Here is an 18005-nt window from a genome sequence, read left to right as displayed (position 1 = left end):
AAAAACACCTCCACCACAATGATCCTCAACACTGGCACGCCGCAGGGAAGTGTTCTGAGCCCAATGCTGTACTCCCTGTTTACACACGACTGTGTGTCCAGACACAGCTCCAACACCATCATCAAGTTTGCTGATGATACCACCGTTGTAGGCCTGATCAGCAACAATGACGAGACGGCCTACAGAGAGGAGGTGAGACTCTTGGCAGAGTGGTGTCAGGAGAACAACCTCTCTCTCAACGTCAGCAAAACCAAAGAGATGGTTTTGGATTTTAGGGGGCAGGATACAGCTCATCTCCCTATCTACATCGGAGGAGGTGCTGTGGAGAGGGTCAGCAGCTTCAGGCTCCTTGGGGTCACCCTCAGTGCCGACCCCAAGTCCTCAGAACACACAGCAGCGGTCACCAAAAAAGCCCACCAACGACTCCACTTTCTCAGACGCCTAAAGAAGGCTGGGGTATCCACCTCTGTCCTCACCAGCTTCTACAGGTGCGCTGTGGAGTCCATCCTCTCGGGCAGTATCGCGTCCTGGTACGGCAGTTGTAATGCTCAGGACAAGAAAGCTCTGCAGAGGGTGGTGAAAACAGCCCAGAGGATCACAGGCACAAAACTCCCAGCAATAATGGACATTTACACCACACGCTGTCTCAGGAAAACAACCTCCGAGCACATTATCATGCTGAAGAACACTGTTTTATGTAGGTGGAACATGTCACATCCACTTGAATGCAGGATCCAAGGTTTCACTGCAGAACATTGTTCAAATCTTCATGCTGAATCCACTGGCTTGCCTTCTTCTTGCATTATGTCTTCCCCACGCAACTGATGCACATGCACACAGCCATCTGCATGATCATGATGTAAAACATGACATTTGCTTAAGACCAAGACACCTTCTTCCATTGATCCAGTTCTGATTCTGACACAGGTCAGAATGGGCAAAATGACCATCTGCAGTCTCACAGCCCCAGAGGCAACAAACTGGGATGAATTGTCTATTCTGACACCCTTCTCTCATAACCAATATAAACTATTTTGAGCAACAGTAGCTCTTCTTTTGGATCAGGTCTGCACTCTCCACATGAATCAACACATGCGTTTCAGCTGCCCAGGATTTTGTCTCAAGTTCACAATTTTCCTTCATTGGACCACTTTGGTAGGTCCTGTGTAGTGCAGGGATTAGGATGCTGTATGACCCTAGCCTCACAATTGTCAAAGTTACTCAAACCCTTACATTTTCTGGCACATCAAAACCAAGGACATAACATCTGGCATTGACTGAGATTTTCAGTTAGGTTGCAAAATGTCAAGGGGTGTTAACAGCCATCTTATACAGATATACAGTACAGACCTGGACACAGCTTCTCATTCAATGTGTTTTCTTTATTTTCATGACCATTTACGTTGGTAGATTCTCACTGAAGGCATAAAAACTATGAATGAACACATATGGAGTTATGTACATAACAAAAAGTGGAGACCTGGCCTCCACAGTCACCTGACCTGAACCCAATCCAGTTTGGTTTGATGTGAGCTGGACCGCAGAGTGAAGGCAAAGGGGCCAACAAGTGCTAAACACCTCTGGGAACTGTTGGGAATTGTTGGAAAAAAAATTCAGGTGACTTCCTCTTGAAGCTCATCAACAGAATGCAGAAATCAGAGCAAAGGGTGGCTATTTTGAAGAAACTAGAATATAAAACATGTTATTTTCATTTATTTTGTTAAGTACATAACTCCACATATGTTCATAGATCCATGATCAGTCATAGATCCATGATGCACAGGTTGCTGCGTCCACGATGCACAGGTTGATGCACAGGTTGCTGGCAGATTCCAACATGTTGCTTTTCATCTCACATCCCTTTAGCCTGGCAACTGAGAGAATGGCTGCCCATTAATTATTAGCACTGAGATCATCGCCAGTCACTCACGCCTCATTAGCCAGACCCACACTTGGCCCAAACCAAGTGCCAAACCAAGAACCCCATGCCAATCGACCAGCCTGTGGCATCTGCTGGCGGTGGCAAATAGCAGCTGAATTACTGAAACACACACACACACACACACAATCAACACTGAGTCATTATGGCATTTCAATAGCTGTGTGGACACTGTTGACTTGGCATTTGGTGATGTTAGGTAATGCAAACATTAAAATTGATTTACCAAAACTCCCACTCTGCTTACAACACCAACACACTACACCCACTCAACACCTCCAGATGACTATTAAGATCATGACGTGAACTGCTGGTAATTCACAGAATAATGGGATGGGATGGTAGTAGCCTAGTGGGTAACACACTTGCCTATGAACCAGAAGACTATGGATTCACAGGTTCAAATCCCACAGGTTCAAATCAAATACCATTGTGTCCCTGAGCAAGACACTTAAAGACACTTAACCCTAAGTTGCTCCAGGGGGACTGTCCCTGTAACTACTGACTGTAAGTCGCTCTGGATAAGAGCGTCTGATGAATGTAAATGTGGGTGGCAGTAGCCTAGTGGGTAAGACACTCGCCTGTGAACCAGAAGACCCAGGTTCAAATCCCACTTACTACCATCGTGTCCCTGAGCAAGACACTTAACCATAAGTTGCTCCAGGGGGACTGTCCCTGTAACTACTGACTGTAAGTCGCTCTGGATAAGAGCGTCTGATAAATGTAAATGTGGGTGGTAGTAGCCTAGTGGGTAAGACACTCGCCTGTGAACCAGAAGACCCAGGTTCAAATCCCACTTACTACCATTGTGTCCCTGAGCAAGACACTTAACCATAAGTTGCTCCAGAGACTGTCCCTGTAACTACTGATTGTAAGTCGCTCTGGATAAGGGCATCTGATAAATGCTGTAAATGTAAATGTTTTACTTGAATGCAGTGGTACTTGAAAGTTTTGAGAACATTTTTCTTTTAAGCTTTCTATAGTTCAAAAAAATTCTTCTAAAATTAAGTGGACGTAATTTTTGTCATTGTGAAATACTGCAGCACAGCACATGGTGTACACAAAAATATGTCCTCTGCATTTAATCCATCACCCTTAGTGGGCAGCCATATAAGGCACTGGGGATGATACCTTGATCGAGGGGACCTCAGAGGCACCTTAGTGGTTCACACCCCTGGCATGAAAGAGGCATTAACACCAGTAGATGGTAACATGTGTTACAGAAACACCCAAAATAAAAGAAAAGGGATAGAGGAAGAGAGAAGAGCCAGGAACCAACTTCAGAGAAGCTTGGCCCTGTAGAAACAGTGAGAGAAAAGAAAGACCCGGAAACTGGGGTGGGGGGAAACCCCCCAGCTCCCGGTGAAGGAGGTAGAGAGCCCACAGCCCACAAGAGAAAACACTTGACTATACATTTGACTCCCAAAAAAGTTGCCACAGACCAATCAGGATTTTTTCCCTTTGATGCATCTGCCTTGTCTTTCTCATCATGACACCTCAAGCCATTTGCTGGCTTTTGACACCTCTTGCTTGGGGGAGACATTCATGAAAGACAAAAAGCACAAAATGCCATTGATCTGGAATTTCCCATCTTACTTAAGAAGACACAGATCAGTAGCTCCACCTTACTTTGTGTTGTTTTTATGTCTTTAATGAACTCTTGTCAGAATTCACAATGGAATTGTGATTCATGCAATTGGTTTACTGTCTAACAGGAAATTAAGTTCGGCTCTATGCGCTAAGCATTGGGCTTGTAAGAATGTGTTAGGTAAGGCTAGCTCAGGAGTTACAGAAATGGGTCAAGCACGAATGTTATCATTTGGTAGTTATCTACCATATTTTTGGTGTGTAATTATTATTACCCAGAAATCCTGATCCCATAGCACTACTGACCAAAATTCTTAATGTTTTTATTAGGGGTGGGCCGTTATCGGCGTTAACGTGCTGCGTTAACGTGAGACTCTTATCGGGCAATAAAAAAAATATCGCCGTTAATCTATTCACAAAGTTGGGTTGGGAGCTGGGTCTTCTTTCTTGTGTCTTTTAGTTTCTTATTTCCTAAAGACTTTTATTTTGTTTTTGAGACCCGGTTCAGGTCTCTCGGACACAAGGCGTGAGCTGTGAGAGGTGCGTGGGGTTTGTGTGCAAAAAGTTATTTCTTTCATTTTAATTTATGTACATATTAGGAATATTTTGCATGTGTGTTATTTTGTGAATATTTGTGTTCTTTTAATACTATATATTGTAGAGAGAGGTGCAGAAAGACGCGATGTTCTGACACAACCTTGCTTTTTGTACAGGAATGCAGTATTGTAAATTGTGAATGCTTTATGTTAATGTTCAGTTCTCTTGGACACATGGCGTGAGTTGTGAGAGAGAGAGGTGCAGAAAGACGCGATGTTCTGACGCGATGTTCTGACGCGACCTTGCTTTTTGTACAGAATACACTTTGCACAGAAAATCTCTTGGGTGTCAGCTCATCATTTGTGGTTCAAGAAACGAAATCAAAAAGTTACACAACGCAGAAGAAGAACCGCTACACTATGATGACTTTCACCTTGATATTTTAGCGCGGTATTTTATACCTAGCCGAATTGGACTGTAGGGGGCGAGAACGAGTCTTCGAACTGTGAAATGACAACATCAAACGTGACGTGGTAACATGGATGCAGCTATTTAACTGAATAAACAGTTGGTAAACACAAGTACATCTTATTGAACATAATTTATTATTATAATCTACAATTATCATAGTAGAACAGCTTTCTCAAGCAGTTTGTGATGCATTTTGGTAACAGGAGATGAGCCCCTGGTCTAATGCGCCACCTGGTTTGAGAAACCTGTTCTCAAAGACTTACTTTTAGTCATTAATTGGCTAGCACACATATTCTGAATGCCTTCGGCAGAATTCAAATGATCCAGTTTAATCTAGATTAATCTAGATTAATGCAGATTAATCTAGAATCTAGATTAATGCAAATTCAGTTTGCTTACTCTAGATTAATCTAGATTCATTTTGCTTAATTTAGATTTATTCCAAGATTACAGTGAGATTAATCTAGATTAAGAAAATTAATCTATGCCCACCTCTAGTTTTTATATATAATAAAATTAACTGGCTCAGCTAAGTGTTAACTGTGCTTGTATCTGTACTGCTGTAAAATATGGCTTCAGTGTAGACCAAGGAGTGCATGTGCAAGGTTTTAATAAAGTGGCTGGGATGTGAAGTGTGTTGGATCAGAAGTGGTTGGTGAACAGGTCAATGTCACGATGCTGTTGCTTTTCGAAAACATGTCCAGACTGTGCGAATGAGTGAAACCTGTGGTGCGCACAGGGCGAACAGAATGGAAAGAGTCAACATGAAAGAGAAAGGGAGCAGACAGGGCAGAAGATCAATGCTGTCAACCCCAGTGCCAGGAAGGAGCCACAGTATGGGAGACAAACTTTGATGTTTTTTTAATGTGCACGTGTACAGACAGCCACACAGTTCATACGTTTGTTTGTTAGTGAAGATGCCTGTATGCTAGAAACCGATAAGGAAGCAAACCCTTCTCACACTTGACCCTAAAAGAATCACTTTGAAGTTGGCAAATGCTATAAACAGTGTTTCATGGCTGCTGGAGATTGCACACTCACCTTCCCCTCAAATACTAAAACTGTGAGTATTGCATTATTTTTGGCACATCCAAATTAGATCAAAATGTAATAGAGGCCAAAATGCTATCCCTTCTGTTTCACACTTACTTGGCCACAGCAAGGCATCAATGTCAGAGAGGGGTCAGCATTACAGTGTTTGAAGTGATGGAAGGGGAACCTGTCTTGAGTGGTCGATTCTCTCAGACAATCAATCACAAACAGCCACTGACACAGAGTAGAGGGTCTCCTGCAGACTGCACAGACAGACGCCACTTTCTCTTTTGTTAGGCCCCTTTATAGGGTCCTCCAAACCATGAGAAAAACCTTCACAAAATGAGGAACATATCTGCCTCCTCATCATGACAGTAAAAATTAGCGTCAGACACTAGACTACTACTGTGAACACAAATTCCCAAAAAATGCATACAAGCCAAACAATTTAAAAAATGTCTGTGATTTTAACAGTGAAATACTGTATTATAACGAAGGTAAAAAAAAAAATTAATCACTGTTTTTGATTTTTTTTTATATATATATATTTTTAAGGGTAGTAAAGGGTCTAACAGCAACATATAAAGTGAAAGTGAAGTGATTGTCATTGTGATACACTGCAGCACAGCACATGGTGCACACAACGAAATGTGTCCTCTGCTTTTAACCCATCACCCTTTGTCAGCAGTGGGCAGCCATGACAGGGGAGCAGTGTGTGGGGACGGTGCTTTTGCTCAGTGGTACCTCAGTGGCTCCATGGCAGGTTGGGATTCGAACCAGCAACCTTCCAATTACAGGACCTCTTCCTTAACCACTAGGCCCAACACTGCCCAACCACCGCCCACCACTGCTAACCAGTATGGACACAGATTTGTCTTGAAACAAAACTTTCCTAATATCAAACAAGAATAAGGCATTGAAGTGTAAAATAAGAGGTTGGAATACATTTTTGCTTACATCTCACTCTTTTTAATTTTCGCTTGTGAGACTTCAATTTTGCTGCTTGTTTTTCAGTCAGTCCGCCCCTTTTAGGTTTACACTGCCTGAGGATTTGGTTGCACTTCTCACACAGTTCTCTAGTGTTTGCTCCATTCATTTCGTAGTAAATTATGCAAAAATCCCTCCACTATGTTGATCCTAGTTTTTGCTTTGTGGCGTTTTCCAAATTCTCTTATGGTGTGCGTGCATCCTCAAAATAACAAAACAATTTATGCATGTTCCATGCTGGGGAGGAGTGGTGCTCTGTGAAGTGTGTTATTTAAATGAGGTATATTGTCTGTGCCAAATGGGCAGTAAAATTACATTTGACCAACATGTAAACAAATAAATAAATTCAGCATTATTTAAAGCAGCACATTTGACATAATTGCCACAGGAGCCTTCTGCAGTGGAAGCGATTCTGCTATCTTGGGCCAGGCTTCATGAATTGATATTTTGAAATTTTATTTAAAATATACCTGTTTAATATAAGACTGTATTTTACACAATATTATATGCATAATTTGCATACATATTGTGTACAGTTTACCTTTATAATTGGTGGGACATAGATCAAAAACTGTTTTGGCTTCCCAGGTACAGACACCAGCATAAAACAATCATGCCTTTTAAATGTGAAGCACCATTCTAATGATATTGCCACATTGTTATTGATATGTTATGCCAATTAAAGTACAAAAGTGTGTGTGAGAAGACTTCCAAATCAATACACCAATACGTAATTAAAATACTTGCATGATATTTGATCTGCAGGTCAGCAGAAATGGTGGTGCAGATTCATAATCTGTTAAAGTGGATGCACAATTCATGTCTTTCACTATGCTTCTCTGACACTGGCTGAAATGTACAAAATTCCCATGCACTACTTTGTTAATTTACACAGGGAGCATGGGGTCTCTGGTAACTGGTGATGAAAGATCAGAACATACGGCTTCATTCTTTGGTGGAGCATTGTGCACCTGGCTAAACGCAAGACTTACATGATTTGGATGATAAAGCATAAAGAGAGCATTTACTACACAGTACTAAAACAGTATGCAGCACCAATGAGTTAAGAGTCGGATTTGGAATGGCATTTGCTGAGTTATTAAGCAATTGTACAGTTTGTACAAAAACACAACACAAAATATCTGTATTGTGTAAGAGGATTATGGATGAGACCTATACCGAGAAGTTTAATAAAATAAAATTGCTGCCTTAGACAACTTCATTAACATGCCCTCTATGTGCCAGTGATGTTGTACTATGGTTGTACTTCTTTCTTGATCGTTATGACACATTTAAACTGCTAGGGCCAGAAAGTTTACTTCCTATTCCCATCTTATGTTACAGTCATCTTATGTTGATTCGGGCCATTTTTCGACAACTGTGGGATACAAATCAGACAAGGGCACAGGACACGGCGATTTCGGAACATCGAGCGCAAAGAATAGGCAGGTGTAATTCGTGAGAGTAGATGTAAACGTTGCAAGAGACAGCGTGGGGCATAATCAATGGAAAGAGAAAAGGCGAGCAGCGACAGAGGAACGAATTCACTCCTGAAGAGCGGGCAAGGTTTCAGAGGCGAGGACCTGGGGCGCATGTGCAGCAGGTGCTGGATCCGGAGAGGCAGCTCGGGAGCGGGAGGCAACCAGGGAAGGAACAGGACTGTTGGAGTACTGGTTGGAGAAGGCAGCAAGACGTAATCAAGTCAGATGGGTGTGGGTCGAGCTGACGAAATCCTTCATGAATACCACACAATTGTGCTTGCCATTTAAAAAATGTGTAAGATGGGACATTCTGCAGGACCACGATACTTCTGCAGCTTTTGTCATGTGGAGATGGGAGACACCAGGGGCGTGACGACAGAAACAACAAATTCTGATTGGTTTGTGACAACTTCCTGGGTATCAAATGTATAAAGGAATGTTGATGTGTGGTCACTGGACTTCCATCTTCTTTTCCATCAGGAACTGGGCCTTCCAGCTCCCGAGTCTTTTCTATTTACCCATTTTTCTCATGGCTTTTCTCTGTCTTTCTCTCCCTTTTCTCCTTCTTTTCATTTAGGTTTTCTCTGTAACATTGGTACCTTTTTTTACATACAATATTCACATGTAACTGCAATTTACTGGTGTTAATAAATTAGAAACTGTTCATCCTTTTAATCTCTGTTGTGCCACGCCTCTTTCTGCCAGGTAACATCAAGTTGGAGTGGTTTTTAATACAGTGCTTTTGTGTGTAGAGAGAGTTTTTTTTTATTCCATTCTCCACAGTTTTACAAATGTATTACCATATGTACATTAATGTTATAGTGTCTTAATTGTCTTTTTTTAACCATGATTTTTCAGTCTCAAGTCTCTCAGACATCTCTTTTTCTTCTGTCTGCAGGTACATCCGCACCATGTACCTGGGCATTCAGAGCCGACGGCAAAAAGAGAACCAGCGGCGCTTCTACTGGGCCATGATGTACGAGTACGCTGACGTCAACATGCTCCGCCTCCTTGAGACCTTCCTGGAGAGCGCGCCACAGCTGGTGCTACAGCTCTGCATCATGATCCAGAAGAACCGGGCCGAGACATTACAGTGTAAGCTGGTACTCACCCCATGGCTATCGGGGGGCTACTGAGAAGCGCTCCTCCTTTACCCCTGAATTAAATGTCTGAAAGCCTCAGAGCACTGCTGATTGCTTCTCAAGACAATGCATTTGTTCTGGTTAAACATGCTGCCGTCCATCTGCAGTTCATCCTGTGTTACGGACACTGCATGAGTAAGCTGCTCTTTTCCACAAATTACAAGTGTTGCTGCAACAGCACCTTTTAATTTTTCATGAATCGTTAATGATTCAACACAATACACACAAATGTGTTTCTCTCCCTTACTGCAATGTGTGAGTGAATCCATCAACGTAGAAATGGGGCTATGGTATATACATGAAAAGCAAACAGGCATAACAGCTGACCTATGTAAAAAAAAATTGACAAAAGAAACATTAAGAATGGGCCTGCCAGAGACGGTTCTGACAAATCAACAGTGTATGTGCAAAGACAGGCCTGTTCTTCTCAGCATATAAGATGAACTGTAGGAGCATTTTTCACGTTTGAGGTGACACCACTGATGACACCCTGATGCCTCTGTGAAAGGAAGAACTCTCTGATCAGCAGGAAGAATAGTAATCATGGCCATTAAAACAGACACACTCACACACTCACACGCAGCAGGACATAAAGGTAAGGTTTAGAGAATGCATTGCCTATATTGCTCTTACTGTCATCTGCTGTAATCATTTTATTGTTGTAGTGCTTGTTCTGGCATTGTAAAATGGTTCATGAATTTTACACCACTATAATTGGGTCATAGAGTGATATTTTGGAAGTGGTATTTAAGATGGAGTGTATTAAGTGTGTTCAGGAATGTTGGCTTTGCCAGTTCACCATTCTGAATTCTTTGGTATTGGATGACTATAACATAGATCACGTTGAGAGATCAGTGCTGAGTCTTTTTAAGTAGACAGAAACTGGAGGTAAGGACAGAAACAGAGGATTAAGGTAGAGACAGAATCTTGCACTCAGTGTTACCAGTGTGTGTATTGTGTACATTGGGGTGGAGAACTTTTAATATTATTATATTATTTAAGTGTATTATGTAATAATGCAATAGTTTTTGTGTCTTATGTGTTTTGGCAGATTTTTGGCCAAAATAATCCAGTACCTAGCAACACTTGGTTTACACATGTTACAAGCCCTGTTTTAGCTCTATTATAGACCTAGTTGGTGGGGTTTGTTCAAGTATGTTCTTAGGACTATTTCATTGTCTGTAATTAAATAGAGAAAAACAAGAAAGTATTTTGTATGTTGAAAAGTAAAAACAATTTTTGGGGTTCTTTGGTCACTCTGGAATTAAGTTTTCAAGTTTACATTTACATTTACAGCATTTATCAGACGCCCTTATCCAGAGCGGCTTACAATCAGTAGTTACAGGGACAGTCTCCCTGGAGCAACTTAGGGTTAAGTGTCTTGCTCAGGGACACAATGGTAGTAAGTGGGATTCGAACCTGGGTCTTCTGGGTCATAGGCGAGTGTGTTACCCACTGGGCTACTACCACCCTGTTTAAATTGAGGAGATCATGACAATGTCAACACAAAAACCTAAAAACCCAAAGTAGCACAAGCTCTGTTGCCAGATACCTGATTGTTTCAGACTAAATTCACACAAAACTGTGATAGATATGAAGATAAAAAAATCATTAGATTATCAATGCTTTTACTGAAGTATTTTGATTGGTGAAAGAGAAAATCCAAAAATTCCTGAACTCATCCAATGCGCACTCTCCCTATGTAATATTACACACTGACAGGTGCGGATTTAAATCGTCCAGACTGAGGAAACAAGCCAATGCTCCTCTCTAAACTTATTCCTTGCTGTTCTCAGTTTTTCATCTTTAAGATATAGATAACTCAACTCAGGATATAGTCAACTGTCTTTTCTTGCTGTGATCTAATCCTGTGGAACTACTTAATCTGAAAAGTCCCATGCACTACATAGCCAGAGGTGCGTAGTAACTAGATTACTCCATTACAACCACTTGAGTAACTTTGAGAAAAGTGCTTGTTTACAATGGCGTACTTTTTATTTTATTTGAGTACATTTTTGAATTAGAGACTCTATTCTTACTTCACTACGTTGGGCAACACTCGTTATGATTTTAAACCATTTATATTTTGCCAGACAAATGCCGCCTGTGGATATAACATCACCATTCAGACTTAGCGACAATAATCACATGACACTGTTTCACCAATCAGACATACCCAGTGGTGGGCAGTGGTGGCCTAGTGGTTAAGGAAGCAGCCCTGTAACCTGAAGGTTGCCAGTTTGAATCTCGATCCTCCAAGGTGCCACTGAGGAGCCACTGAGGTGCCACTGAGCAAAGCACCGTCCCCACACACAGCTCACCAGGCGCCTGTCATGGCTGCCCACTGCTCACCAAGGGTGATGGTTAAAAGCAGAGGACAAATTTCACTGTGTGCACCGTGTGCTGTGCTGCTGTGAAGTGTATCACTTCACTTGTGTATCACAAGTGAAGTGACAATCACTTCACTTCACCTCATACCCATACAGTCACATGACCACACACAAACCGTGGTGGCAAAGCGGCACAAACTCTGTCTGTTTTATTTAATATATCACTGCTAAAACATATAAAAAAGATTTAGTCCATTAATTACTACAAATCATACTTTAATAACTTTTTATTATTAATAGGAAATACCAGAATTAATACATTTTTGGCTACTCTACCCACCTCTGATCCTAGCGCTTTGAAAATAAGGCCCCTAGTTTATGCTTTGAGCACAATTTATGAGTCACAAATAATAATTTGTTGCATTAGATTCCTGTAAGGGTTCTAAAAACAGCGCTTAAACTATCATTTTGTCATTCTCCTCCCTTTCTTGTTTAACCCCCCTCCTTGCTTCAGGCATGTCGGCTATGGCATCCCTTCTGTCCCTCTCCTGGGTTCTGGCCTCCTACCACAAGCTGCTACGCGACTCTCGCGATGACCAGAAGAGCATGAGCTACCGAGGAGCTCTAGTGCACCTCCTCTGGCGTTTTTTCACCATCTCGTCTCGAGCGCTGTCTTTCGCCCTCTTTGCCTCAGTGTTCCACATTTACTTTGGTATCTTTGTGGTGCTGCATTGGTGTGCCATGGCCTTCTGGGTCATCCATGGCGGCACGGACTTCTGTATGTCCAAGTGGGAGGAGGTGCTGTTCAACATGTTGGTGGGGGTGGTGTACGTGTTCTGCTGGTTCAACGTGAAGGAGGGCAGGACCCGATATCGCATGGTGGCCTATTACTCTCTGGTGCTGGCTGAAAATGCTTTGCTCACGGCACTCTGGTACACATACCGTGACCCAACCACCACCGACAGCTATGCCGTCTCCGCCTTCTGTGGCGTCTTCCTGTGTTTTGCCTCTGGCGTGGCCTGCATGGTCCTATACTATGGTGTCCTCCACCCAATGGGTCCCAGGCTGAGGGTGCTGGCCAGCTCATGTTGTGCTGAGCTGCTTTGGGGTCTTCCCCTTCCTCCAGAGGCTGAGCCAATGGCCCCCACTCCGGGTCCCAGAGGCTCCCAGGCCACGCCAACTCGGGGCATGGCTGGAGGTGAATATGGCGAGGGTGAGGAGGCTGCCACGGAAACCTGCCTGCCAGTGTTCCAAGTGAGGTCCACAGAGCCTACTGACATGGCAGGCCGGCCCCTCCAGCCGGAGGGTCCCTTCATAAAGATTGACATGCCTCGGAAGCGCTACCCAGCCTGGGATGCACACTTTGTGGACCGGCGCCTTCGACGGACCATAAACATCTTGCAGTACATCACCCCCAACGCGGTGGGGATCAGGTACAGGGATGGACCCCTTCTCTATGAGCTCCTCCAGTATGAATCCTCCCTTTGAAGGCATTATCTCTTTCCCCTGCCCCTCTCTTCTTCTCCTTCTGTTAGCTCTCGGGATCTTCTCTCCAGTTGGTGCTTTTGGTTTGGTTATGTTTGTTTCACCACAACTCTCAGAGTCTCTAGTCTCTAGTCCAGAGGCAGTTTAAACAAAGGACGTCCTACCATACATTTTTATAAAGTTACAAAAATATGAAAGAACCCGAGGAACCGAGTACATACAGAAGCTTGGCGTTCCTCTCTATGGACTGTGGTTGTGTGTGAGAGTGTATGTAAGAGTGTCTTTTTTTTCTGGTGCGCGTGAGGCCATTTAATGATGGTGTGTTTGTGTCATGTTTGGCCAGTTGCATGATGGGAATGATGGAGGAAAATAGTTCTCTGCTTTGCCAATCTGATTTCCTGATTACCATTTTGTGCCTAATTTAAGTCTGGAATGACGTTAAATAAAAACCCTACATGCATAAGATATGACAGAAGAAGAAAATCAGATTCAATGGATATCACTCATATATATTTCTTATTTTGGAAAGCACATGTGTATGTCATCCTTCAGAATCTTCTTGCCAATCTCTGATAAATATTTTCTGCCTGTTACTGACCCCTATTGGAGTTTTTTATGAAAGGCATGTATTTAAAAAAATATTGGGCCTGTTCAGATATGTATTTGATGGCTAGATTTATGTGATTAGTCTCTCTTCTGCGAAATAATGGCCAGTATGCAGTCTACTCCATTATTGTACCGATGTTTAGGGTAAATTATTCGCTTAAATAAAAATTTTAGATATTACAAAATTATTACACTGTCAATAGACGAGGTTACAAATAACCCAGACTTACTGATTCTAATAATTAGTGAAGCACTAATTCACTATGATTAATTGTTACTGATAATGGGCCTTTCTTCATTCATGCAGATATTCCATCCATCAACATTCCCAGATACCATACATATTTACAACATTAAAAATGTCTGTACAGGATTTCTTTAATCAATTTGATGTTGTTTTATATAAATGTAACTTTTGAAGATATATAATTGGAATGTATGCATATCAATTTTTATAAAATGCACCTAGGAGGGTTTAAGACAGCACAACGTTTAAGAAGTGATATGCACTTCTAAGGCGCAGAGCTGGCAGATCTGTGTGATAAAAATGTCTACAAAATAAAAAAAAAAGGTTTACTGAACATATGAAATAATGTTCCAAAGACTTCGCGTTTCCTGATCTCTGGTGTAATGGCCACATCGACAGAAGAGGAATATTGATTTGCTCGATTCAAGCCTCGTTGGTTCTTTTTGGCTGCGTCCATACTGCACACAATTGTTTAAAAAAACTGCACAAATAATTTAATGTGGTGCTAAAACTGCCCTTTAGATGTCCTCCATCATTCCCCACTGTTTAAAGGGTTATTTGAGGTCTCTTTTCTTCCTTTTAATTGTTTGGTGCATGACATTTGTCACTAGTGCTAAAGAATCAGTGACAGGTGTCATTTTTATTTTTGAAATGTTTGGGCTTTCAACAAAACAATGATAAATTTCAGTGTTATCTTTGCCTGAATATACCTGAATATGTACACCATGGTGCAGTATATTCCATCATGCCTGCGAGCACTACTATCAGAGAGCTCTTCACTCCTATGCCACGTTTCGTACCTCTGTACCTGTTTGTGGTGCATCTAGCCTCCTGTGACAAAAAAAGGCAAATGTTAAACCTTCAGAACCTACAAATGCAAAACAAGTCAGTTAATGCAAACCTCACTGTTACTTGCTACCCCTCAAACTGCCTCTTTACTTTTGACTTACATCATTCTCTTCTGGAGGGGCTTGATATGAATTTCTCTTGAGGGTTTAAGCCAAAGCAGCAGTTCAACCCACCATAGTCGAAATGCTATGATCTCTCCTGTCTGTCTTATGAGGAATCGCAATACAGGACGCCAAGGTGCACTCCAAACCAAGAGACATGGGCTACTCCAGAGCCTTTCTCTGCCTGTGAACCAGACTTCAGGCATGTTGCATTTCTAGGGGATGAGGGGTCTTGCCAGGGCTGAAAAAGGATCTGGAGGACAGGTGATGTGGAGATTGCATGTATAACTTCCTGCCTCTGCACATATGTGCAGGAGAGGAGGTGACACACCTAGCCTGACCTCCAGTCCTTTTGGCTCCCTTCCTGGTTGCTGCTTCTGCCCCTCCACCCCAGTGTGTGGGATCAGGTATACTCTGATGCAAAGATTTCTACATCTACTAAAGGGTTCAAGGTGTTCTAGCTGGGAAAACTGGAATCCTCAGGTGAGACCAATGCTACACAAATGCCATGTGCCAGCATTCCAATCTCCAATTCTCAGATATTTTGTGACCAGCTCAGTATAGCCTAACATGGTCCCAGGGTCCTTTGAGGACATTATTTCCTTTCATCACCTTTTCTTCTAGTCTTGCGCACTGAGAGTTGGGAGCTAAAAGTCCCAGCAGGAGGAAGCTCACCACCAGTCCACTTATTAGCGCATTTGATTCCCCCTTTTTATTCTCCAGATCTCCTGGGTGCTCTGGACTCTGGCTTACTGCTGTTTGCTGGAATACCACCAACCATTTCATTTGATTTGGGTATTGCTGCGCTTATCAGCGCTATACTGGCGTTGGCTGAGTTGGCTGCTAGACGTCCCCATTCACACTTAAGAGAGAGATAGTGGGTGACCACGTTTCAGTTAGACACAAATACACTGTGACTCCTCCCTTTCATGCTTTCGGGCTTCATAATGTCTATAACCCTAACCCTATAGCCAGTCATTGCTGTACTGCATAACTTACGTCAACCACTTTGTGGAATACGACGTTGTGGCGAGGTGGCAAATTGTGACTAGAATTTGGAATAGTGGACATCATAAACCTCAGACAACACAGGCAAGGAGTGGCAGGGTGCATGAACGAAACATACATAACGGCCAAGACATACACATGGGTCAAAAGTGAAGACTTCTGAGCCCTTGTGGGTGTTAAGTTCACATCAGCCAATAACAGCAAACAACAAAATGACAATGTTTCTTTTGCTCTGTTTGCATTTGTTAAGAGTAACTGTACTGTAGCTGAGATCTTGGGCTTTTATTTCGTTATCTTTCACATGGGAAACAGTCTCAGTAGGCAAAACTTAAAAGCAAGGCAATACGTAACATCTACTTGAATGTTTGGGTCCCAGTTGAGAGTGAAGGAGTCGTTTGAAAATGGGTTGTTTTTAAAACGTGAACAGAATTAGAATGTTCACTGTGCCACGGGTTTCGTTTGAGTAATAGATAACTGAATTAACAACGTTTTAAACATTTTTTGATTGTTAATGTACGTCTGTCTATGCCTTCCTTTGTCTTGCAAGATGAATGATCTATAGTGCCAACATATTAACCTTTTCTGTCTGTTTGTCTTGTAAACAAAATGTTTATCCAAATGGAACAATGCCTGCTACAAAAAAAGAAGAAATGAAAGACAAAAAATATTGTGGGACGATCAAAGATGATCCAGAGAAGTTACTGAATAGAATACATTCACCCGTTTTCCACATGAGCAAAGAGCTGACTTGTTCACAAACTGGCTTCCCAGCATGCCCTGCAGACTGCATCCTAATCGGTAGTCCCCCAACATGTTTGCATGGTTGCTTTTCTTCAGTGCATTGTCTCAAGCTACTCTGAGAGTTGCCTTGCTCATCCAAGGCCACTTTGATTAAGATCAGGATAAGCTTGTGCCACAACCATCTATTTCAAATTTGAGCAGACCTAATAAGGACATTATAATAATAAATAAAAATAGGTGCATATTTCTTTTTCTTTTCTTAACCTGGTGCTTACAGAACATGTTCAAAAGGTGCTACCGTGAAATGTGGAGGACCCACATGATGATTCTCAGAGCATGGACTCCATCCCCAGGACCTGTCTCGTGGACCCCACAAGACACTCTCTGCTCTGGAAGAACTAGCACCTCAACACAGTTTACAGCCACTTTCTCAAACATGGTGCCACTCTTGATTTCTCAACCTGCAAAGAAAAATCAGCCGAAAATATGTGTTCATTTTACATTCCCAAAGCTTTTGGTCCAGAATTATTTCTCGCTGTTCAACTTGCATTATTACTGTAATGAGAGGAAAAGAAAAGGGTCATTTTCAAAATCTTATGGTATTTGCTGTGTTGTATATTCCTGTCATCTCTTTGTCCAAAACTTATGTGTATCTCTTTTGTTAATATTATTGTAGAATTGGCTGTAATTCATTTTTTTTAAAAATCTAAAATTTTGAGTGAATTGATTATGGTTGTCAAAATAATTGCTGCTGTTTTTTTCTATTCTTCTAGATTTTGTTGGAGAGCTGGTTTCGCACTTATGTAGGATGTGACAGATTGATTATTCTGTTTTTTACACAGTGTGCAAGGATACCCAGTTCTGGCTTATAGAAAAAAAAATTATTGGGGAAAGTTATTTAGCTCTTTGCTACATCTTGTAGCAACTTATTCATACGTTCATTGTGTTGATAAGAATGCTTTACTTGTGGTGTCAAGTATACAAGAAAGTAAATGTTTCCTGGAATCCCTATTATTTAATAAGAAATCTGATGTCCTGTATTGTATATGCCCTTAATTTGGGATTTACATTAATGATGTTAATAACATATGGTGCTAACCGTTTTTGTTTTTTATATATTGGTTTATAGAGTAAAAGAGAAATATTATGCCGAAAAAATTATATAAAGCCTTACTATAGATGAATACGTTTTCATCTCTCAAAAAAGAAAATAATTATGAAATTTATCAGTAAATTCAAACGTACCAGAAGTTGTGTACTGTACTACCATGCACAGTTTTCCCCTTGACAGATCAAAAGTGGTTATACAAATGTATATGTACAGATGTGTATGTGAATGTATAACGATACAATAGATATAGATTTCCCATAATTAATAAATTGTTGTTTAATAAACACGCTGTTGTTATTGTTAATAATCTCGTTGCGATTTTACGTAGAATACGCTGAAATCGCATGTGGC

At 41.6% G+C, this 18005-nt stretch overlaps 1 protein-coding gene across 1 annotated transcript in view; it reads left to right on the top strand.

Annotated features, from left to right (window-relative positions):
* xkr6b (XK, Kell blood group complex subunit-related family, member 6b) overlaps nt 1-17938 on the top strand; it is a 41850-nt gene extending 23912 nt beyond the window's left edge. The window contains 2 exon segments of the mRNA XM_029002002.1: nt 8933-9129; nt 12021-17938. Coding sequence (XP_028857835.1) covers nt 8933-9129; nt 12021-12994 — 1171 coding nt within the window. The 3' untranslated portion in view covers nt 12995-17938.
* Nucleotides 17939-18005: the final 67 nt, after the last annotated feature.

Source organism: Denticeps clupeoides, chromosome 14 (genome assembly GCF_900700375.1).
Source record: "Denticeps clupeoides chromosome 14, fDenClu1.1, whole genome shotgun sequence".
Taxonomy (NCBI): Eukaryota; Metazoa; Chordata; class Actinopteri; order Clupeiformes; family Denticipitidae; genus Denticeps; species Denticeps clupeoides.
The sequence above is the reverse complement of the archived record's forward strand: the minus strand, read 5'-3'. Positions and strand labels throughout refer to the sequence as shown.